Source organism: Haemaphysalis longicornis, unplaced genomic scaffold (genome assembly GCF_048455015.1).
Source record: "Haemaphysalis longicornis isolate Haplotype H1 unplaced genomic scaffold, Haemaphysalis longicornis Haplotype H1 scaffold_2, whole genome shotgun sequence".
Classification (NCBI taxonomy): domain Eukaryota; kingdom Metazoa; phylum Arthropoda; class Arachnida; order Ixodida; family Ixodidae; genus Haemaphysalis; species Haemaphysalis longicornis.
The window spans coordinates 219,175,503-219,198,782 of NW_027526295.1; the positions used below are offsets into that span (position 1 = coordinate 219,175,503).

Genomic DNA, 23,280 nt, shown 5'->3' on the forward strand with positions numbered 1-23,280 from the left:
CGCATTCATTTAGTTAGGAACGCTCGTTGGGTTGGTTTTTACGATAGTAAGCAAAAAACAGTGGCAGGGCATTGCCGACGCGTGCGGGAGGAAAAGCAAGCACAAAAATAACAGAACTCCCACTGGCACAGTTTCAGGCAGGGGGCACGCGAGCACTGCGAAGGCGGGAAATTTGATTTGCATTGGGTGGTTGCAGTGAGTGGATAGCGGTGCTACAGCCGATTATGGCGAATCACTGCTCTGCACTTTTCACATTGAGTGGAACAGCTTTAATTTTTCGTATAAGAGGGCAGCTGGCCGACACGTCTGTTTCTTGCCTACTGCAGCCTGTGCAAGTCTTTGGGCTCCGAACTGGAGTGCCTTCTGGAAGAGCTGCAACCCTGGGGCTCGGTAGAAGAGCACTTGGAGGAGGCCACCACTTCCATGCTGGGCCGGTGAGCTTCTCCGCGCTCATTTCTCTACAACTAAGGTGGAGAAATCACTAATCATGCTTCTTGCAGACACTAGGGAAAAAAAAAAAGGAAGTGCCAAAGCTATTTTATTTCCCTCCATTGAAACTGATCCTGTTGCCAATACTGTACTGATATCCCTTGTGTCATTGTGGCAAAAATGAATTTGCAGTTGTAAAGCAGGTATACATTGTGGTAAATTAGGTAAACACAAGATAGGTATGGCAAGCTGACCTTCCCATTACCGCAAGCACGTGTCACAAATTTTGGAACATACTTGCCTTCTAGCGGACTTAATGCTACGATCTAAGCTGGCAGTACGAGAAAGCATTCAGGTTGCAATAGTCTTTTTGAACACTTCAGAATGTGGCAACTGCTGCTTCATGCTTGCTGAAGTGGTGAACGTTTATTCAGTAATAAGAAAATCAATAAAGGAAAAGATTCGATTCCCGGCCACAGCGGCCACTTTTCTGATGGAGGCGAAAAGCAAAAACCCCCGTGTGTTCAAGATTTCGGTGCACGTTAAAGATCCCCAGGTGGTCAAAATTACCGTATTTTCCGGTGTATAAGTCGCGTTTTTTTTTTTCTGAACTGAGTCCGAGACTGTAAACCGAAGAGCCCCAGTGAGTCGGAGGACGACAGTGATGCGCCGGCGGAACTCCCACTTGAAGTTGCTGAATTGTTTGTTAGCGAGCCGGACGAAGAAGACTTCGATGGTTTTGCCTAAACGCCGTCTGTAAGTACGCGCCATCTGTGTGTATCAGTAAACCATTTTTGAGAAGTTCTATCTAGACTTTGGACGGTATACATGCACGTGTCTAGCCCTCCTTACCGGGGGATGCATTCATTGGCGGCGGCCGCTGCTACCATGTACTTTCGCCACACTTTCTAACGATATGATTCACTATGAGTTTACCTAATTAACAAGTGCGTCTTATATACCGGTGTGTCTTATACACCGGTGCAACTTATATATGTTTTTTTTTTTCTCTCTCTCTCTCTCTCTCTCCGGAAAAACTGTCATTTTGAGGGGGGTGCGACTTATACAAAGGTGCGACTTATAGACCGGAAAATACGGTAATCCGGAGCCCTCCACTACGGCACGCCTTATTGCCTGTGTTGCGTTGGCGCGTTATACCCTAAAATGATCAATAAAGGAAAAGAGGTGATTTGAACTTCAATAACCGAATCTCTAACGCACTATAAATGCCATATTGTAAATCCTCATTTCTCGCCAAGATAAGAATGTTGCCTTAATTGCTGTTGGCTGAAATAGGGATGGAGCCCTTATTTCTTGCATAGGCGAAGTATTAAAATGAGACCAAATGGTTGTGCATTTCTTACATTATTTGCATGCCCTGATTTGATCATTCAGGTATACAAAAAGCAGCAGTCGTGGTGAATCCCCACCGAAAGCTTAGTCCCACTTTGTCTGCTGTACTTTAATGTGTTTAATTCCCATTTCCTATTTCTATCCTTTTTTAGGACTTGGAACCATATTTGCAAAGCAATTTTTGTGTGATGCAGGATACGCTACTTCCGAAGCAATGCTACAATGTGGTGGAATGGCTTTATGAATGCAACCCTAATGATTTTGCTATTGCTCTCTCCCGCACTCTCACCATGTGTGTTCGGGTGACACTTATCAAAATGTGTGTTGCAGGTGGCATACCTTTGTAAAAGCACAAGTGGATAGTCCAACTAATGCAGACTGGTGAGTAAACTGCCTTCTGTAGGGTTGTGATAATTTAGAGGGCATTGTATTTTCCTACATACAGTGTGGACCACTTATAACACATGTCGCGGCAGCAGAGGTTTCTCGGCATTGTGGAGAAGGTTCCGAGATAATTAGTTTTGCCGGGGCAACAGGAGCCTTTGTTATGTTGTCACACATTACCTCATTTCTGCAAGAGATGAAAAGCAGTTGCTTATGGGCATAACTTTCTTGTACAGATATTCTTTTTCCCAAAGTGCGCAAAGGGAAAGAGTGGTTGTGGTTATCATGGGGCTTCAGACAACCATCTCGAATGTGCGGGGCACTAGAGGGCAGCTTACTCTATTCTTTTCTTCTTTGCTGCCAAATTAGAGGAATAAGAGGAGCGCATGTCGCATTGGATAGTTTTCCACCTTTCGACTTCTTTTGTTTGTTTGTTCGATACTAAGACAATGTAACAGCAACACCAGTCAATAAGTGAGCTTTCCCGTCCCATAAAACACACTAATACCATCATAAAACACTAAGACCAGTATTGTGCATTAGGTGACTGCATTTTAAATGTTATTTGTATACATAGAGTTCTATCAGGAGCAAACCAGTGGTCACAACAACCAATACTACGTATGGTCCCACACTGTGTACGGTTATGCTGCAAATGGTCTTTGCCGTAAAGCATTATAAAAATGCTGTGTGAGTTCTTTTCCCGTCATAACTTGCATCCTTGTTCCCGTTATGTTGTTCGATTTTTTTTTTTTTCGACCCACCTTTCGTTTATTTTTTGTTTTGTTACTGTTATGTAATTTCTTGTTGTTGCTGCTGGCTTCTACATGTTCTCCTTCTGCCCACCTTTATCCGACTTCATTGTACACCTTAACTTGCTGATTCACGTTCATTTAGTGTTCATTGTTTGCCATTCCTTGTTCCTGTTTTTGTGACAAGTGTCTCGCTTTACCCGATGGGACCTGTAAGATATTTCAAGTAAATGAGTAGGGGCTTCACATCTGGAAGCTTTGAGCAGCACAAAATTTAAAAGGCTGGCAAGCTTCCAGACTAGCTCAGCTGGAAAGACTGCTGCACTCATCCGTCATGACAATGGACCTATCAAGACAAATACGTGCAGCCCAAAACCCACAGACATTTTCAAATGTGCTCTTCTGTGCTTCCTGCCTTCTTTTGTCTTCCTTTCTTCCTTTTTTTTAATGTTTTTGATTTAGGGTATTATTATGGGGAATTATTTTTTGGAAAGCCCTATGAGCAACCTCATGAGAATTATTTCTGGCCTCACACCCTTTATTATTTTTTTCTTTTGTTAGCGATGGTAGCTGGCAATAATAGAGTAGATAGTGAAATTACTAACTACTTTCGTGTGTACAGGGAACCTTTTGCGAATACAGTAAAAGCTCGTTAGTTCGAACTCCGAGGGGATGCCACCTCAGCGCGAATTAACAAAAGTTTGAACTAATGAAAGGGAAGCCCAAATCCCGTGCAATGCAATTGTGGAGCAGTAGAGCATGTCAGCAATTGAATGCTTGAAAAAGGCTGAGATTGAAACCTGCTTATTATACTTGAAGGCTAAAGCTAAAACTTTTTTTCTCTAACAAGCGTACTCCGAAACTGAAGAAAGACAAGCAGCATTCCATACGGCCATTACTTTAGAGCTATGGTCGCCTTGGTGCTTCGTCAGCCACCTCCTCGTAGTCACTGGCAGCGACAGGTAGTACTCTTCTGACCTCAGAATCTGTCAGCACGCCCCACCCCCTGAACTCCTGTCCACATCTACGTATTCTGCAAATAAACTCCTTCCAAAACGTCCGCTATGGGATTTTAATTTAGTTTTACCTAATTAAACTTCTCTCTCTGTTTTTCTGTCCTCTCTAGAGCCATGGCAGCCTCATGCATAGGCAGCGGTGCCGTTTCTCTGACCGTACGACAGGCCGCAAGCTGCCAGCATGGTGGCGCGTAGTTCAAATTATCCATGGAAGAGGCCCCTCACATTAGAAAACAGGATTTTCATTTCATAGCCTTCTATAGGGACTCGGCCGGACCAAATCGTACAGTTCGAATTATTCATAAATTCAAATTAATAAAGTTCGAATTAACAAGCTTTCACTGTACATAAAAGACCCACAAGTACAGTGTTGGTATTTTTATTTTATAGACTAATTGTAGCATGGTAAGGACCTGGGCAGACATTACGAACAACCACAATTTCAGTAATGTGTCTTTGAGTGCACAACATGGTACACAGTAGGCAAAAATGAAACAAGGCTAAAATGCACAGAACCAACAAAAATTGGGCCTGTGATGGCTTGCATATACTAAGGAAGACGGTTAGTATGCACAAACCATAATACATGAGAATACATTGGTTAACCTTAGAATGCCAGATTAAATGCTAGTGTGGCAGCACGATGCAATGAAAACGCCGAGCCACAGAAACACACATATATTTAGAATGCAGGTCAGCAGCTGACGGGCCAGCGGCAGCAGCTGACAGGCCAGCGGCAGCTGCTGGCCCGTGAAGACCATTGACGAAGACGAAGACGACGAAGCACCGCTCTGAGGCGCACTGCGCGAGTGGTCAGTGCCCCCAGGAACTCCGAGTGTTCGGCCAGGCATAGCTGCCGCTGGCCCGTCAGCTGCTGACCTGTTTTCTAAATATATGTGTGCATCTGTGGCTCGGCGTTTTTATTGCCTCGTGCTGCCACACTAGCATTAAATTAATCTATTATTGAAGTTTAAGCAACATCATAATCTGCATATTGCACCTGGCATGCATGCTAAGGAGGGTCGTTAACCAGCAGAGGACATAGAATCCTAGATGTCAGCCACAGCCGTGCACATTTGAAGCACCTGACTTGCACTTGTCTCAAGGTAGGCAGCAAGTGGACTGATTAGTGAACTGAAGCAACCTGTAGAAGCAGTGCTAAGGATAGTAGATACATTGATTGAGGCAGAACACACACACAGCAGTGCCTGCAAGCCCTTCAGCCTTGTGAGAATCATGGCATAATTAAAAGAAAAGGGCAATAATGTAATTCCACGCCACCTCCCCTTTTCTAATTTCAGGCTTGCCTTGGTCGGCCAGGTATGCCAGGGCTTCGCAGAGCTGTGCCCCGAGCTTCGTCAGTGCTACCCCTCGAAAAAGGGCACCCAGGCAAGTGGTCGACATCTTGCGCTTTTGTATTGCAGCATTAAGGAAAAGGGGTAAAGGCACAGTGCCCTCAGTATTGTGCCTCTGTGATAGCCTCGTGGTGCCGTGCTGTGACACTGTAGCAGTCACCTTCACACGGACATATTGTCGTCTTTAGGTAGAGCCGCAGGCGGTGGTTCTTGTAAGTGTTCACTGGGAATGCTGTTGAAGGGCCCCCTCCTTTTCTTTCACCACAGGACCCCTGGCAGAAGCAGCAAGCATCGTTGCGGGCACTCCGAGACTCTGCATACAAGTAGGTGCTTGTTGACTGGGCTTCTGCCACATATGCTTGGCATTAGCAGTCATTGAAGTCGTGTGCTTGAGAGAAATGAAGTGTAACCAACTGGCCTGACATTTGGTCATAAATTGTCTGTCTCAGCTACCTTCTTAAGCTTGCACCTTCGTGATTCTCTTGCTGTGTGTGCAGGCTATTCAGTTTTATTATGTAGAAACGGAGCAATTAAGAAAGTGTTAGAAGGACCGCACCTGTTAAGAAGGACTTTGTAAGCAAAAAGAAGTGCGCACGTAATCTTTGCGCCGACCTTGAAAAGGTGTGACAGTGGCTCCTTGCACCCCTAACCCCATTCCCAAGGACTTTAGCATCAGGCAGCTCGAGTGGATCTGCATTACACGTGATTTGCCCTGTACGAGTATTCTCTCTCACCCTGTGCTTCTGCAGGGCCAGCTTTGCCACAGTGGTGCAGCAAGAGGCGGCTTCTCTGGGTGACCAGCTCAACACACTGGACCACTTCCTGGCTGCCATGCTGGTGGGTTCCCTGCCCCTGTGGGTACAAGCCAGGCACTTCCTGTGTGCACGCAACGCCATCTACTGCTTCACTTAGAGAACTCCACTCCCACTATTCCTTCAGCAGCTGCTCAAGGAACTCTGCTATTCAGCCTCATTAGCCTAGGGGTAGAATCGTGGGCTTTGGACCGAACAGCCTGGGTTCAAGCCTCAGCATTGCTGAATTTTTTCCCCATGACCCGTGATTTTTTTTATTGTAAAATTTCATCTTAACTCAATTCTGCACATTTTTTTTTTCATAGATAAGGGTGGTCTGGTGTTTTTTAGGTTCATTTAGGAGCGGTGAACGACATATGAACATACTTAATTAAAATTCTCAGTGTGTCTACCAACCTGGAAAACAGGGAAAACCTGGAATTCTCAGGGAAGTTTGAATACTCTGGAAAAACTCAGAAAAAACTCATGGAATTTGTACTTCTATCAGGGAAGATTAGCTGTACTTTATAAAGGAAGTGAAATTCACGGTAGTGCTGGTTCAAGTAACAGCAAGTCAAAAGTGGACAGCCCTCCGGAGCCGTTGCTGATGACGCCGTCTGAAGTCACCGGTTTCAGTGAGAACTAGCTTCTTACAGCTTGCAAGTCCCCCCCCCTCACCCCTCCCGACCCCCTGTACGCTCCCCTTGTGTTCTGGCGTGTTTCCCAGACTCCTGAAAGGCGGAAGAAAATGTTGCGCGCCGCGATAGCTTGTGGCAGCGTAAGGGAGTCTACAGGGGCAGGTGCAGTAGTAGCTTTGAATCCTATGCTGGATCACCTGGCACCATCTACTGTGGTTTCTAGTTAGGTGATGCACGTTGCGAATCTTTGAGTTGTGAATCTGGTGTTATAAAAAAAAATACATTTTTCATTCATGTGAAAATATTTCATATTTTCGCACGAACAAAAAATGTGTTTTCACGTTTCATATTTCATTCACTGTGAATTCTGCTACCACTCTGTTATGTTTTTTTTTAATGACATAAAAGTTACTGGTTAGCATTCAAACTTTGTTATGTCATATTTTATTTTATAATGTGCTTTTTAGAGGATGACAGCAACTGGTGAAGTGGTGTCAGCCCGTGTGGACATAAAGAGTTCTGTGCCACTGAGGGAATTTATCTAGAAGACTTGGTAGACACCCTGCATTCTGCATTGCACCGGAAGTACTGGGCTTGTACGGCTCTCTTTACACGCAAATGCAGTGCACCAGAACGGCTGTGATAGAAACTCTGTTTAACAGCTCATTGCAATGGTATCTCTGCAGGAGTGAAAAGTATTGTTTCATCTTTGTCTATTTGCACATTTGGAGGCAAAGTGGGTGACTATAAAAAAGACATGATTATGAAAGGTTCTTCACCTGTTTCACGGTGCGAGCTAAGTGTCCTTTCAGACATTTGAGCTCCATTGGTACTCTAATAGGTGGTCGAACTTGGTCAGTACTGATGCAAGAACTGTTCCTTAATTAAGGGGAGACAGTACTTTTGAGAAGCAAAAATTTTGCAGAGAACCAATTGGCTATAGTATTTCCACCCTGCAGGTCAAAAAGAAAGTACTTATAAAACATTGCAATTGTGCCCTGTTTTCTTAGCTGTCACACTCTAAATTCTGCTACATGACCTTTAATTATAATCTTCTAGCCTTGTTTTCTCAGAACTAGTTTTGTTTTTCTACCATGAGGTGGGTCAACTGTAGCCCTCAGTATCTACGGCTGTACTGGTTAGATGTTCACAATTCTTTCTTCATTTATTAACAGCTTCAGAATTGGTTGGTGCAGTGAAGCAAACATATAATATTACTTTCTTTGCAAGTGTAAAATAGGAAGAAAATCACTCCAGGATATGGCCCCTGCTCCTCTTCCTTTTCTCTTTTTAAACGAATTTTTCGTCCCTCCTAATTTGAAGTTGTGTAATATGTTGTAGCTTGTCAGGGCCTGTTAGCTTCCTCACTATATGCGGCTGCCATTATTGTGGCTTGGAACTATGAATACTTGGAACCCAATAGAAAAGGATGGGTGTTGGCCTGGATGTTGGATGTTGGACGGATGTTGTAACCAGGATATCGCAGGATATCCACCACATATTTTATGAACACCCCAACTTATTTCCGAATCTGGAATCTTCACCACAGACAGCGTACCCCCTAAGAAAACAACATTACAGAAAGCCGAGAATTAGAACGAATTATGGCATTCAGTTGAAGCAATATCAGGTCATAGACTTTTTAAATAATAACGAGGAGATTGAAGCGCTTATTAAAGAGTTTAAATCCATAAAACTGTTTAAAAAACATTTGCTTCAGGTATTGCTACAACGATATACCCAATTTTCAATGTGTTAGCAGACTATAATTTTCGCTGAAAGAGTGTAACGTTCGCGTTTCTTACTTTAATTAAGCTTGTTTTTTATTTTTGAGTAACTTTCTGTGTTAAACTTGACTTCCTTGTCATGTTTTCACTTTTAAACTGAACTGTTAGGCTCTATTAAACGTGTGCATGTCATGCTTTTTTCTATCTTTTCCGCTGATTTGTAAATTATTGCGGTAAAATTGTTAGTGGATGTCTTATGTGTGTGTATATACTTTTTTTTTTTCCTTTTACGATGTTTTTTTATTTTGTTTTTTGGGCTTCGACAAATATGCTCGCTGTGTTGTTCCTTTTCTGTACCATATAAGAAAATACTGTATCTTTTTTTTTTTTTTTTTTTTTTCATTTGATTTTGTGGTGTGTGCTGCTCCCGACTTCGGTGCAATCTACTTTGGGAGGAAGGGCCTCGTCAGGCTGTAGCCTTTTTCCCTCCACCTTATGTGTATATGTTACGTTCATCTCTTGAAATCTTTCAAATAAAAAAAAAAAAAGTTCAGTGGTAAACTACAAACGCAAGTGCACCCATGTTCTTGTGCCGTGTGTGCCCTTGCTAGCTTGTGGCTGAAGCACATACACATAGAGCCTCCTTGATGCCACAGGGTGGCTCATTTGATGTCTGAAGGTAACCTTGCACACTCTCTTTTTTTGTCCAACTGCACCAACATGCCCTTAGCTGGGGTAAAGAGCCATGAAACCTGAAAGAATGAATATAATGTTTGCTGTCTTTTTGGGTGATGTATCTAAGAGGATGACTTAGTGGTCCCTTTAAATATTTTTGAGCCCTTTTTGATCACCCATGCCGAGCACGAGGTCGCGGGTTCGATTCCCGGCTGCGGCAGCCGCTTCCTTGATGGAGGCGAAAAGCAAAAACGCCCGTGTGTTTGAGATTTCGGTGCATGTTAAACGTCCCCAGGTGGTCAAAATTAATCCGGAGCCCTCCACTATGGCTCCGTAGTGGAGAGCTCTGGATTAAACCCTACCGGATTAAACCCTACAATCAATCAATCAATTAATTTGACCTCCCTTTTCCAATGCTTTCCTCTGCAGTGCTGGGGCGAAGTGGAGGTCCAGGAAGAGTCCGAGGGCGGCCACCAAGTACAGTCCACCCTGAGACTGCCACTACAGGTGAGTGCGGCATCCCGCGTGGCTGTCAGTCTTCCCTGCACACCCGCAAGTGTGCGCGCATCAGATGTACGGACTGCATTGGGTCTGCAGCTTATGGGGACGTGTAATTTAATGTGGAATGAATTTGTGAGTTTGAATTAGCTGCTTCAACTGTGCCAAGGTGCACCTGTCGCTGTTGTTGATACTAGTTCACTTGAGGTCCTTTTGCCCCCTCACAGGTGACAGTGCCACTGCAGGAGCTGCTGTTCACCCTGTGCCAGCGGGTCAATCGGCTGTTTGGCCACAGCATGCCCAAGTGAGTAGTGCACTGCACTGCAGGGCTTTGCTCTCTCTCCTCCCCAGAAGGCTGCAGCCTTTGCTCTGCCGGTGCCTTCAGTTGCAGTCGGCTGCTTCCCCTGCTTCTCTAAGCTGTCCAGGATTATTGTCACTCGTGTTATCCTGAGGTTTCGTGGCAGGGTTGCTTTGGTACCTTTTATTTTTAGAAAAGGAAACAGAAAAATTGAAGGTTTATTTTTCTTCCTTTCATTCCCATTTCGGTTCTAGCTACATGAGATTATTTTTTTCTAACTACTTCTAATTAACACAAGCACTTCTTTGGCTAGCCTGATAAGTGTAGGTTCAGCATGAAGACCCGTTGCATGCAGACGCGGAGAAATTCATCAACATGGCGCACCATCTGTGAGTGTAAGGTAGGAGGGATGACACGTGCAGTTACATTGGGGTCGAAACAACAAGCACTTGAAGCAGTGTGCCTCGGTGCCTTGAGTGGTACATTTGAGTGTGAGCTCTGTGACCCAAGCAGGGAAGTGAAATTGTTGCCTTGCAGGGGCATCCAGTCTGAGGCCAGCCAGCTGTTGGTGGCTGGGCTGGAGCCGGCTTACCTGCGCTCGTGCGAGGCACTGGCCTCGCAGCAGCTGCCACCCGCCCTCTGCCAGACCTGGGCACTCCAGCTGCTCATGGACCTGCTGGTTCTGAGCCTGCTTTTCCAGGTGGGTCACCTCGTGAAGTTGAGGAGTTGCTCCGTGCATGGCTGTGTGGGGGAGCAGCTTTTTCTAACGCAACTTGCTCTTGCTGATACAGCTTTGTGTCACAGATTGGCTGTGGTGTTTCTGCACAGAACAAAGGTAGTCACTGCACAGTATTGGTTTGGCTACTTTCCCATTTCCCCCTGCCTGCCCCAGTCTTGAACTGTGGAAGAGTATGAGAAGTAGTTAATGTAATGCTGTGCAGGGACTGCCTCTATTTTGTGCAAAAAGCACAACTGCCAATCTGGGACACGAAGTATAGTTTCCTTTTCTTTTTCTTTCTTTCTTTCTTTCTTTCTTTCTTCTCTCCTAAGTAAATGCGAAAATCTTGGTTTGTCCTTCCTCCCTTTTGATTGGTCAAGTAACATTGATTAGCAGAGATGGCTCTAGGTTACATGAGAAAAGGAGGTAGGTATAAAAAATGAAGGCATTGATAATGCTCTGTTATGGAGGCATCACAGACAAGGTTCGATCGTTCTAAGTCTTTTTAATCCGGCCGCTAGGAAGTATCCAGTTCTTGTAACCTGTACACATATGGTACACCATATTTGGCCATCAGGGTAACAGAAAGATAGCACAGCACTGCGGAAAGCATACAGATTTTTTCTAGGCTTGCCTTCTGAGACTTCCTCAAAGAAGTCCCTGCAATTGGGTTTGTACAATATGGTGAAGGAACTACAAGAATCACACCACATATCTCAACTAGAGTAACTCAAGTTAACACCAACAAGCCAAGAAACTCTTCAGAAACTAGGAGCGCACACTGCTGGAAGCTGTGTGTGTTGCTCCAATACCAAGAAGTGTGAATCCAGCCCATAACAACACCCGTCACGCCGCCAGAGTGCAAGCCATGCACAGCAAATACAGGGATAACCAGAGCAACCATAATGCCGATGCACCCTTATACCAGCATAAACCAGCTCATGCCACGTGTGTGACAGTAGCTTCAGGCATGACAGCAAGTCACCACTGCGACAATGTAAACCACAACCACATAAACTGTGGAAGAAACTACTGTAGCTGTGGCTGCAACCACTAGGGGAAGATGCCATTACGGTGCTAACAGACTTGCAAGCAGCCGCTGCAACTTGTGGGAATCGTGGAAAACTGTGATCCCAATTCACGGTTTACCATTCGGAGAAAGGCACGTAGCAGATGGTGGGCCCAGAGTGGGACACCTGGCGGCACTCCTACGGCCAGTACCAAACATCAGATGAAGCTCAGGATGACGTTTTGGCTCGGTTTCGGGGGATGGCACCACCGATTTGGTACATGGGGGCGAAGGAGCTTCAGATGCACCATCGTGGGATGAGGAAACTGGTTTCAGACGTCATCATCGAGTGCAGCGGCTGCGGAGTGGCCTGGCTTCTCCTCCAGCCAGGACCGTCCATCGTCCACGGGTAGCGCCAGAGTCGAACAACCCGGCCCCACACAAGCAATGCAGGGTCTGTTGAGGACGTAGAAGACGGGAGTGCTAGGGTAGTATTGGGAATAAACTCCCTTGAATGTTTGCGTCGGTCGCCTTTGTGTCTTCCCTGCCTCCCACCTCAGCGCCATCGACACGGCAGCCACGTGTGGAGGATCGTCTAAGCATGACCCATTCTCACATGAGTCCCTGACAGCACTCAAAATACTAAAGACTGTAGTGCAGCTGTCCAACCCACTGCTAGTCTGGATACCTGAACATGGGTCCATGCAGGGGATGATCTAATGGTGTATGGGTCTATTTAGCTACATGAGACAAATGGTGCCTGCTGTCCCTAGGATGAGACTTCTGCTCCAATGCACCGACATCCTGGCCTATTAACAACAAGGAACAAGATACCTCTTTGCCCCGCACCTAAGTCTGACATGACAGAAAGCCACTACCCTCCGGAGATAGCAAACAAATTTGGTATGGGAGTGCCAACTCACCCAGAGCCTCCTTCTAAAGCCCTTTCTATGAGCAGTGAATGGCTTGCCTGGCTAGCGTGGGCCCTATGATTCTGCAGACCTGGTGAAGAGGGCCTGGAGAGAGAGCCAGGGCATCCTGGATTGGGGATGCCCTGCACTGAGCAGGTGCCCCCTCACCACTCCTACCCCGCTCCCCTCTCCAAGCCCCACTCCCACCTGCTACACTTCTCCTTCCACCCTCCTCCCCCTCTGCCATTCCCATTTATAGTCCCACTGCACAGTAACACTCCTTTCTCCACCGCATCTTTCACCCTCCCACTGCACACTCTCTCCTTCACATTGTTCCTTTCTCTCTGCCTGTCCAGTTCCCTGCCCTGGGTCACGTGGTCCACCTTTGGGTCACTGGAACTTTGTGGGCCACAGTTTACTACTTACCGGGGGCCCATATGTAGGACGCTGATTGGCCAGCACTGGTGGGTAAACTGTGACCCACCAATTTGCCAGTGAGTGGGAGACGAGGGAGCTGACCCACCAGTAACTTTCCCACTGGTTCAGATGACAGACAGACTGGACAAAATTTTCGCATTTACCGAACCCTAAAATGAAAAAAATGCATTCAGAGTAGCCACGGTTAGTGAGAAGCATGATACCGCGGGGGCTGCGCTTCTGGTCGTCCATTCATACCATGAAACCTGTTTGACAATCGCTGGCGTTCAGTTGATTGTTCTATAGCTGGGAAGCCGTGATCCAAAACATAGCTATGCAGTGTGTTGTATAGTTAGGCGATAGAATGGTTTTTTGTTTTGGCCAATTACAATGCTGAGGAACTGCGCATGCTTGTGCTCAATGTCTTCTCTGCTTTCTTGCCTCTTGACAGCGTTGCTACTTCACTCACCAAGCTTGGTTCAAGGAAAGTACTTGCCCTGCTTTCAAGGTCTTCTCTGTGTGGCCTGATGCCCGGCTTGCTTTCTTTGTACTGGTTGCCCTAAAGCTCTCTCTCTACCTGTCTGGCGTGTTCAGGCGGATGCACTGAGCCGTGCCCGAGCAGCTGTGGAAGCCCACGTGGACCCGTTCGACCTAGACGTGCTGTTGCCGCATTTGGATCGGCAAGCCAGCCTGGCAGCCCAGCAGTCCTCAGTGAGTCACGCTTGAGTACCACTTGGCAAGGAAGAGTAGCTAGGTAGGTGCAGGTTCGCAAAATAGAGCAATAAAGAATAGGATGGGCTGTGCGTCCTCAAAGCCTCCATAAACAAAGAAAGAGGAATGCACATCAGCTCCTGCAGTGCTTGTCTAAAAAACCTTTGCTTCATAGTCCCAATGGGAGGTAATGTTCTCCCCTTTCCCTCCTTTTAAAGCATGCAAGCCTGCTTGTCTGATGGAAGTGTAGGGCAGTGTACGCATGTGCAATGTTGTCATCTATCACTGTGCTTGTGGACACGTCATAGCTTGTATATCCGCATTTTTTTTTCCTTACTATATGTGCATCCTCGTGCATCAGGCATCAATTTCAGTGTGTGGAACGTGTAAAATTGAGTAAGGAATGCAGACTTGATATGGAAATTGCGTATCTTTAACTCTTTCGTTACCACGCCTATTCAAATCAATCACTGGTGATCGATGCTTTATATCGCCGATTTCTACATGTTGTAGTCGTTTCTCGTGTACCTAACAAGCACCAGTACTTAAATTTTCCCACCCTGGTGACATTGAGATTTCTGACGGCATTTTTTGTGAGCTAAGGTGTGTGTGTTGTTGTGAAAGGGGGCGTGCTGCTGCACTTCATGAAAAAGCATGCCACTCGTGGTTATGCTCCATCACCGCCAAATTTTCTTGATCAAAATGCTCCCAGCAAGTCAAATATCAAATTATGTCACCAGCTTTCTAACCCGACAGTGTTGAGATGTGATAATTATTTGAAAATGAAACTCGCTATTCACTAGTAAGCTTTTGTTCGGAGAACGGGTAGCTTTATTTTTCCAAGTATTTCTAAAAGCCCCCTAGATGTCTAACAAGTGGACCTGGCATTTTTAGCCAGTTTCCAGCAGTTTAGGTTTTGTTTTTGCATTGCAAATTCAAATTTAGTGGTGCTACGCAGTTACCCAACTTCAAGCCAATTTGCCATGGCACCTTTGTCGCCAAATACTGTTCCTCGAAAAAAAGCACGCCGCTTGTGATTTTACTTCACCCGCACCTTACTTTTGCAATAACAGCTCCAACTGAAAGCTGAAAGATAACACCAAGTCGTCGGATATCAGTTCAGACAAGGAGAGCGCTTCAAGTTGGCCTTGCACACCGCCAGCTGTTAACCGGCCAGTTTCATTTCCGTGCAAGGGTATTTCCGTAGGTCTAGTGTTGCTTCTTAGTAGAACTGTCTATTCTGACAAAGTCTACAACAGGTATCGTACTGTTTCTTTGCGAAAATGTTAGGCGGCGCTGCAATGCAGGAGGCTGATAGTACTTAACTCTTTTCGCCGTGCGATAGCTACTCGGTGAAAGCTTGCTGGGCACAATTCTAGCGCATCACACCTCATTCCTGCAAGCAGGACTACAATAGCGAGTCAGTAGATGACAATAAACAGCAAGTGCAACTTCTGACAGAAAAGCAGTGATAACCTGACAGTGAACATCAGCAGGTATCCACCACCGAGTTTTGTTTTCAACTCCAAACAGATTTCTTCACATCAGGGGCTTGCCCCGAATCTTATGCTGGCTGTAAATGCAGTCAATCATGGACAAGGTAATTTTACATCACATGTGGATAAATTGGGGCCTCAAATAATGTCAGACAACCAAATTTATTTCAAAGAACCATCCAAAATTGCACATCTTGAAATGGAGGTCGGGCTTCACTGCATGGTGCAGCACCATGCGAGCAAACATTTTTTTATATCTGAAAAATTGTTTAGCCCAACTGAATTTTTTTTCTAGAACGTGTTTTTTAAATGTTTACCTATAAAATGTATAGTCTATATTTTTTCTATCAGCAGGTTGTGTATTTATACATAACTTTCTTTTGATTATTCTCTTTGACGCCTGGACAAAAATTTTTATTTGAATAACTTTTTCCGCAACCATTTTTAATGAAAACTGTTCAAAAACGTGTTGTTGGAAAGGGAATTGAATCATCTGCATTATATGTCACTACAATATTGTCACGAGTGCGTCTGCTATGAGACGGAGCCACGAAGACGACGAAAGGCTCCTCCACGTGGCGCGTGTAGAAGAGTTTGTGGAACGGCTCGTGCTTTGGAACGCTGATTTGGCTGATAGGCGCTTCACGTGAGACCACGTCTTTTTGGTGGCTTTCTTTCTAGAAGCATAAGTTCGCCTAAATAAATCTCCGTTTGTCTTTGCCCCAACTTCGCCTGCTGCACTTCTTGCAACGGAACAATATGTGCTAACGAATATGTTAACACACACAAAGAAACGTTTTCGTTGACACATCAAAATCGGTCAATTTCCCACGGTAACAAAAGAGTTAATGTGTTTCCGGTAATTCAGGGGCAACTCTCTGTACACTTTGAGAAGTTGTGTCGTAGTTTGTGTCTAACGTGGTGTCTTCACTCGTCAGTTCTTAGTACTTTGTTCCATTGGTGCTTGCATTAGCCACTGCTCGTACTGAAAAAATCTGCATAAAGTGGCTTCCTGTCCTTGAGACAAAGAGGAAGTGGTTGCCAGCCAGCCCAGTGTTTTGGTCAGATCAAAACTGATAGGCAAGGAAATTTTGCTTTCCCTCGCCACACAAGCTCAAGCCCCTAAGTACCCTCGACAAACCCCTGGCTTCTCTCTTGCGCCACTTCTTTTCTTCCTACCGTTTGCACTCATCACACGAGTGGGAGGGGCCACCACTCCCAGAGCCGCTCTCCTTCTGCGCTGGCAGCATCGAGGAACCCCGTGACGTGGTTCCTGTGTTCTTCTTCCTCCTGTGTGCAGCTGCTGCTGGGCCTGTGCATCGGGGACGGCACGGGCCGGTGCCTGGTGTCTGGGCCAGCTGCCGCCCCTGCCACTGCTGGGGGTGGCAGAGCTCCCCCGGGCTCCCCCGTGGTGCTGCCCCTGCTGGCCTCGGGGAGCCCCCGCTTCCCCCTGCTGCCCACCCTGTCGCGGTTCCTCGACGAGAGCCCCATCCACTCGGGCCACGCTGGAGGCTCCAGTGGCGGCAGTGGCAGCGGCAGCCTTGCTCCTCCCACTCCCCCACCTACCAAGGTAGTAGGATCAGTGCAGGGACATCCTCACATGAATGCACGGCACAATAGTGAAGTGAGCAGTCAGGACCGCTTGAAGGCTCAGAGCTGGGCTGGCTGGTGTGCAAATTTATTATGCCCGCACTACGTAGACACTTTTCAATGTGTACCGATTGGATCCCTGTTGAACTCCTTGGGGCCCGCTTGTCGGTGGAGATAGCATAGAACAATTAGTATGCCCAGGGATCATTCAATGGCTTTGCGCAATAGAAGGTATGAAACTTTGCACGTTGCTGTGCAAACTTGGCAAAAGTTGAGGAGTTTAATGGATTTTTGCATAACCCGTGTAACTTAATTAACAGGCATGTTTGCATCTGGTGGTGGAAACAGTACTGAAAAATGAAGTGGACTGGATCTGTACTGGTGCTAATGCGGGGCGTCCAAAAAACGAACAGCCTGCAGGGGGCCAATGTAAGGCAGCAGGAAATGATTGAACGTAACGAGTTTATATTTTGAGGTTTCGTTTGGTTAATGCTCTAATAGTGACAAAAACTGGAACACTGGCAGAACATAACTGTAAGCCGGTAAAGAGGTACCAAGCAGTGGAAGGCATTTTTGGCAAAACCAGATTGGTTTATCATTTGTGAGCAGTATCTAAAAATGAATTGACATCCAAAACCTTACAAGGTATTTTTGAAGCACACCAGAATGCTGAAAGTCCTTTAGCAAAGCTTTTGTACTGCATTGTAAGAATAATAATTCTGAAGCCCCCTTACCATTGGCGGAGGAGGTGCATGGAAATAGCTTAGGAGCCTTTTTGTAGTAGCATCCGACCCACATTGTGTCCCTACCTATTGTTATAAACCTTTTACTCAGGGCAAAGTTCAGCGCCTCACTGGATCTGTGACTGACGTGGTTGCCGTACACTGCTTCTTCAGAAACCAAGCACACATGGTGCTCAACCATATGCCTATACTGGCGCTTGCCTGGTACCAATCATGCATTTGGTTCAGAAAAAGCGTACACCTTCAACGCAGGCGCTAAATTATCCTTTACGTGACACCATGCCAACCGGACATGGTGTCACATGGTCCCAACATCTTTGCTTTGCATGGTCTGCGGCACCCGCTTAGGACGCTATGAGGCTGTATTCTAATGAGCAGAGGCTGTGCTCTTCCCTCAAAGTTCCTACTGCCGCAGTGCTTGGTTGGAACTTATGTGACTGCCAATGCGGATGCTATAAAAATCACCCTGGTAAAGCTGATGTTGTATAAATGTTTTTTATGTCCATTTTATCCATCATGCTCTTACAAACTATTGCAGCATTCATTCTGTACATCCGACCTCATGATTGGAGTTGTCTTCAAATTTTAATTGTCGTGTTCAGCTTTTCCACTGTGCAGTTTCTTCTCAGCAGTGAGAGAAAATTCTCATTTCTTCTTTTTCAGAGTTCTTCAGGGCCTGATCTTGTCGCAACTGCTGCAACATTAACGGCTAGTCAGTCAACGCCAACCATTGGTGCCTTACCATCCTTCTATGAGAAAATGGCCACTAGTATGCGTTCTTCGTGGTTCGGACCAATGCAGTGAGACCTAAGACTGTACAAATGCGGAATGTCTAAAAAATCCATTTGTGTAAATAAATCTAGACTGGGACCTATATTACCTCTGCCTCCTCACTCGAGCAAGTGCATTTTTCGGTTCAATGTGAAACATGCTGCCAACAGGGTCTGTGTTTTCTTTTTCTTTTTTTCTTTTTTGTTTTAGGAGTGGGGAAGTAATTTTTCGTGAAACAAACCACTTGCTTATATATATATATATATATATATATATATATATATATATATATATATATATATATATATAGACAGAAATAAGAATTGGCAGTCAAGAAGAAGACCTCGGAAAGCAAAGGGGAGGATGTAGTAGTTCAAGATAAAGAATTTGGAAAATAGCAAAGTAACAAAGTGAAGAAAAAATGCCCGCCAGGTGGGATCCGAACCGACGACCTCCAGAATACCGGTCTGGTGCGATAACCACTACGCTACCGGCGGGGCTACTTTAGCCTCCACTTTCTGGGGTATTTATGTTCAGGTGTTTTTGTTTCCTGCGCTTGGTTCTTTTCTGCAGCCAATATAAGCATAACGCAAACCAAAAAAGACTAACGATTAAACACCATAAAGCTGGATTGCAACATGACCTCTAATGTGACCGTACTTGTGCCAAGTCTCCAAAGATAGTACTACTACAAGTGCACAGCTGTCCAGAAAAAAACTTTTTATTCAATGCAGCGCCCAAAACTTGTCAGCTTGCTGGACACAGGAAGTTTGCTTGTGGTATTTTACTCCAAAATATCTTCCCAAAAATATGCCATGAATAGCTCGAAACCAATCAACAACTCGTGTTAATGCTGCCTGTTAAACATTTCTTGGTAAGCCAAAATGAGGAAAGCTATGGTGTATAAGATAGAGGAAAACAAGTTGTATTAGAATTCGGCTTGTAAAATCGCTTTTTTTAATAGCTAGCCTTGGATCCACTGATGAAATGGTTCAGTTTTTGCCTCCATTGATTGCCTTTTGGGTAGTAGTTGAGTAATCACGGGGTGTTTAGTGGTTAGTACACATTAAGCGGCACAGCATGCCTTGAAATTATTGCAAAACTTTGCACTTTGCATCGCTTCCCCGGGCACTGTAATGAGCTCTGCATGCAGCATGATGGTGTAAAGTACCTCTGTATGCTATTGCAGAAACTCTACTTTTGGGAACTCTTGCCTAGCTTGACCCATAGCCCTCCATTGCCGCCTGCCTCGTAGCTAGAATGCACGAAACTAGCTGCATGCCTACCTGAAGACCTGCTTTCCCACTAGACCACTCTTGTTGCTTTCCTCACTATCCTTCATTTCCTCTTTCCCCTATCTTCCCTTCTTTAAATATCCTTTCATGCACCGTATGGCAAAAGCACGGAAGACAAAAGAAGTGTAGTTGGACTGGTCATATGATGTAGAGGACTGACAACTAGTGAACCACCAGGCTCACAGAATGGGAACCATGAGATGATACAGGAAGTAGGAGGGGACTGATAGCTTCATGAAGAGATGAAATCTGGTGCCAAAAAATGGATTCAGGCAGCGCAATGTAGAAGCAGTGGGCAGTCTATGGGAGAGGCTTTCTTCCTGCAATGGACATAACAAGCTAATGATGATGAGGAGGCAAAAGATGGTCAATCAATTGTGTGGACTTGAACGGTGCATACTGCACAATTGCTAATCAAGATATGCTCAGATTAGCTGGCTAAAATTCTTGGCTGAAGGCTGTAGAAGGCGTTTGGCCATTTAAGCTGTGTGACCACTCTCTACATCCGTTGGCTCATTGCTGAGCAAAAGCTGCTCATATTTTCAGCCCCAATCCCCTACTTTAACTACACGTCATCCAGATGGCCGGAGAGGCCCCCAGGACCCAAAATCTCCTGGCAGGATAGACACACCGCAGAGAACCCCCGGGCTCTCTATTTCTAGGCAAATAAATTTATTTCCACCTTCTTCTTTTTTTTTTTTTTTTTTTTTTTTGCTCAATAAAACGTTTTGACTCCACCTCCTACTCTCTCTCTTTCTCTTATGGGTTCAAACCCGGCGAAACAAACTTTTTTTCCCCATCTAGTATGTGGTTTTAGCCTTGCAGGGAATTCTAAGTCATGGATGCAATGTAAATGAGAAATGTAACAATATTGTTTTTAATGAGTGAACAATGAAGTGCTTGAGTTGGTGCATAACAGTTATTAAAACTTCATCGGTTACCTTTGCTGTAGCACGGTGCCTGAGTGTGAAGTGAGCGCCAATATTTTTCTGGCAAAAAAGAGGAAACCAGAGGAACACCGCATGCACTGAAGCGAGAAGTGAAAGCCTGTGCATAATAACTCAAAAATTACTGGGAGGTACATTCATTAAGCCTTCCAAACGAACGTACTGACTGACGGCTTGGCTGCGTCAACTACAGCATTAAGCAGCATGTAGACATTCCTCCTTATTCAGAGTAGACCAATATCCACCGCAGGTATATTTTTCAGAAGGTGTCATACCCCTCCGGTAAAAAAGTTTAAAAATTTAAAAAAGGTAGTCGCCGTACAGACAATATCTTATTTTGTTATCTTATTCTAGCTCTTCATTTAACTTTGTTGATGAAGTGGGCAAAAAGTGTGGGCGGAAAAAAGGCCGAAAGGAGGGCGTGATGCACCACTGATAAAATTTCGGGGGGGTGTTCCAGCACCGAAACGTACTTTGTTGATGAAGTGGGTAAAAAGTGTGGGCGGAAAAAAGGCCGAAAGGCGGGCGTGATGCACCACTGATAAAATTTCGGGGTAGGGGTGTTCCAGTACCGAAACGTACTTTGTTGATGAAGTGGGTAAAAAGTGTGGGCGGAAAAAAGGCCGAAAGGCGGGCGTGATGCACCACTGATAAAATTTCGGGGGGTGTTCCAGCACCAAAACATACACCGAAACATTCTAACATACCTGCCAGGGGCTCCGCCCTTGACAGGTATGTTCTACTCTGTGGGTGTACGTAATTTGTTGATCGAGTTCGTACGCACACAAGATTCACGGGCCCAACAGCAACCGTCGGGTACGGGCCGGTCAAGGCCTAATGTTTGGCTTCGAGGTCTTGCGACGTCAGCCGGTACCCACAGCTTGAAGTACTATTACTACAATACTTTTATCAATGGGCACTGGTTGACAACTTTAGGCCGCAAAGTTGGACTTTAGGCTTAACGTCATATATTTATGCTTAAAGTCATATATTTAGGCTTAACCTTGGATTACTTTCAGCCTTTCGAGCCTTTTGGTGTGGAAGCTACCAGAGTAACTCTGGCAAGCTACGTCATGCTCAGTGTACCTCGAGCTGCGGGTACCACTTGATGACGCATGAAAAATCAAGGTTTTAGGCGCCTATAACAGGCATTAAGAAGTGCCATTTCACAACTTTTCTTTTTTCGTGCACAAATCAACTGAAAGAATGCACAATTTCAAGCCGTAAAAATTTGAGATGGTGTTAGCTTGTGATGTCTTTTATGGCCTTTCTCCCAGTGCTGAATCATCCTACACTTCACATAAATCTATTGAAATGAAAAAGGCATCAAATACTATGGTAACGTGGCGGCAGATGACACGAACCACGTAATGATGAAGCCATGTATTTGGATATTGCGATGAATTATTTACATGCGCCCATAAGTGGGTCCGGGCTCTCTGCGCCCCTCACGCAGCTGCTTCCTTGTCGTCATCTTTGTTGGTGGTGGGCCATGGCGCCACAGAGATTGCCCGCTACGTCCTGTGACTCTATCATTTAAGCACATATATAGGCTCAATTTAAATTTACTTCATCAGCGTATTTCAGGATGGATTTTTTGCTTGCAACAAAAGCAGCAGGCAAATCTTGTGCTGTGGGAAAGTAATTCTATTTTCGTGAAATTAGGCCAGGCAAGTATCACCATTTTAATAAATTTATGTGAAGCATAGGATGATTTGACGCCGGGAGGAAGGCCATAAAAGATATGACAAGCTAACACCATCTCAAATTTTTAAAGCTTGAAATTGTGTACTCTTTTGGTTGATTTGTGCACGAAAAAAGAATGATTAATGTCCACTGAAGACGGCAGAGCGTGCTTGTACTTACTTCCATCTATAGCAGGGCCGTACCCAGAGGGGGGGTTTGGGGGTTCAAACCCCTCCCGAAATCTTTTCCAGGCAGCTCGTAAACAATACACACTGTTGCTTTCAGCAAAACTACCCCCTTCCCAAAATTGATAACCCCCCCCCCACCGAAAAAAATTTCTGGGTACGGCCCTGGTCTATAGAGTTTTAGAATATTTCCGTTCAGCACATTCGTCAGTTCTTTTAGTACAGAGAATCCCAGAATTTTTGTCCGAAACAGCTTTAAGCTTCAGATTGGCTCTGTCAGCAGTAACCTGTTCTTCGGCGGCAGTGGCAGGCTTGTCCTGGACCTCTGAAATGAGCTCAACATTTTGAGTCAGAGTGGCGCCCAAGCTTTCAGTTGCAGAGTGCTTTCTGCTAAGATTGTGCACTAAGTGCTCAAATGTGCCAAGTCACGTTCATGTGTTCATGATGTAGAATAGTCTGGGCTGTGACGCTCTTGTCTGCTGAAGCTGTTACTAACACCGAAATGTTTCTTGTGGTAATTGTTTTCTGCCCTTAGTCGAGTTCCCCAGGGGGTTAGAATGAACTCTGGTGGGGTAGCTTCTCCTTCAAGACCTGAACGCACCTCAAAGAATGCTTTCTTGACTGCATCTATTTATTTGCTGACAGAAAGAACGACCTCCTCAGGTCTTCACAACAGCGATGAATCCCCCTGATAGCTCAGTAAAGTGCAATAATTCCGGATAAAAACAGAACTGGAAAAGCTTGCACTAAGTCGCGCAAGGCGTGAACCATAGCAAAGCTGCAGGATTCCTTTATATATGAGCACTGAAGCACACATCACCATGCATTTGTAGAAGTTTGAAATTGTTTATTTAGATGCTCCATCGTCACTTTGCACTGTGCTAG

The 23,280-nt window shown here is 45.3% G+C and overlaps 1 protein-coding gene across 4 annotated transcripts in view; it reads left to right on the forward strand.

Annotated features, from left to right (window-relative positions):
* Cog1 (conserved oligomeric Golgi complex subunit 1) overlaps positions 1–18,390 on the forward strand; it is a 32,212-nt gene extending 13,822 nt beyond the window's left edge. For all 4 annotated transcript variants that reach the window (XM_077699379.1, XM_077699377.1, XM_077699380.1 and 1 more), the window contains 11 exons: positions 327–434; positions 2,113–2,163; positions 5,236–5,323; positions 5,557–5,612; positions 6,039–6,126; positions 9,550–9,627; positions 9,846–9,922; positions 10,454–10,616; positions 13,566–13,682; positions 16,479–16,748; positions 18,175–18,390. In XM_077699379.1, coding sequence (XP_077555505.1) covers positions 327–434; positions 2,113–2,163; positions 5,236–5,323; positions 5,557–5,612; positions 6,039–6,126; positions 9,550–9,627; positions 9,846–9,922; positions 10,454–10,616; positions 13,566–13,682; positions 16,479–16,748; positions 18,175–18,315 — 1,237 coding nt within the window. In that variant the 3' untranslated portion in view covers positions 18,316–18,390. The remainder of the gene's footprint in view (positions 1–326; positions 435–2,112; positions 2,164–5,235; positions 5,324–5,556; positions 5,613–6,038; positions 6,127–9,549; positions 9,628–9,845; positions 9,923–10,453; positions 10,617–13,565; positions 13,683–16,478; positions 16,749–18,174) is intronic.
* Positions 18,391–23,280: the final 4,890 nt, after the last annotated feature.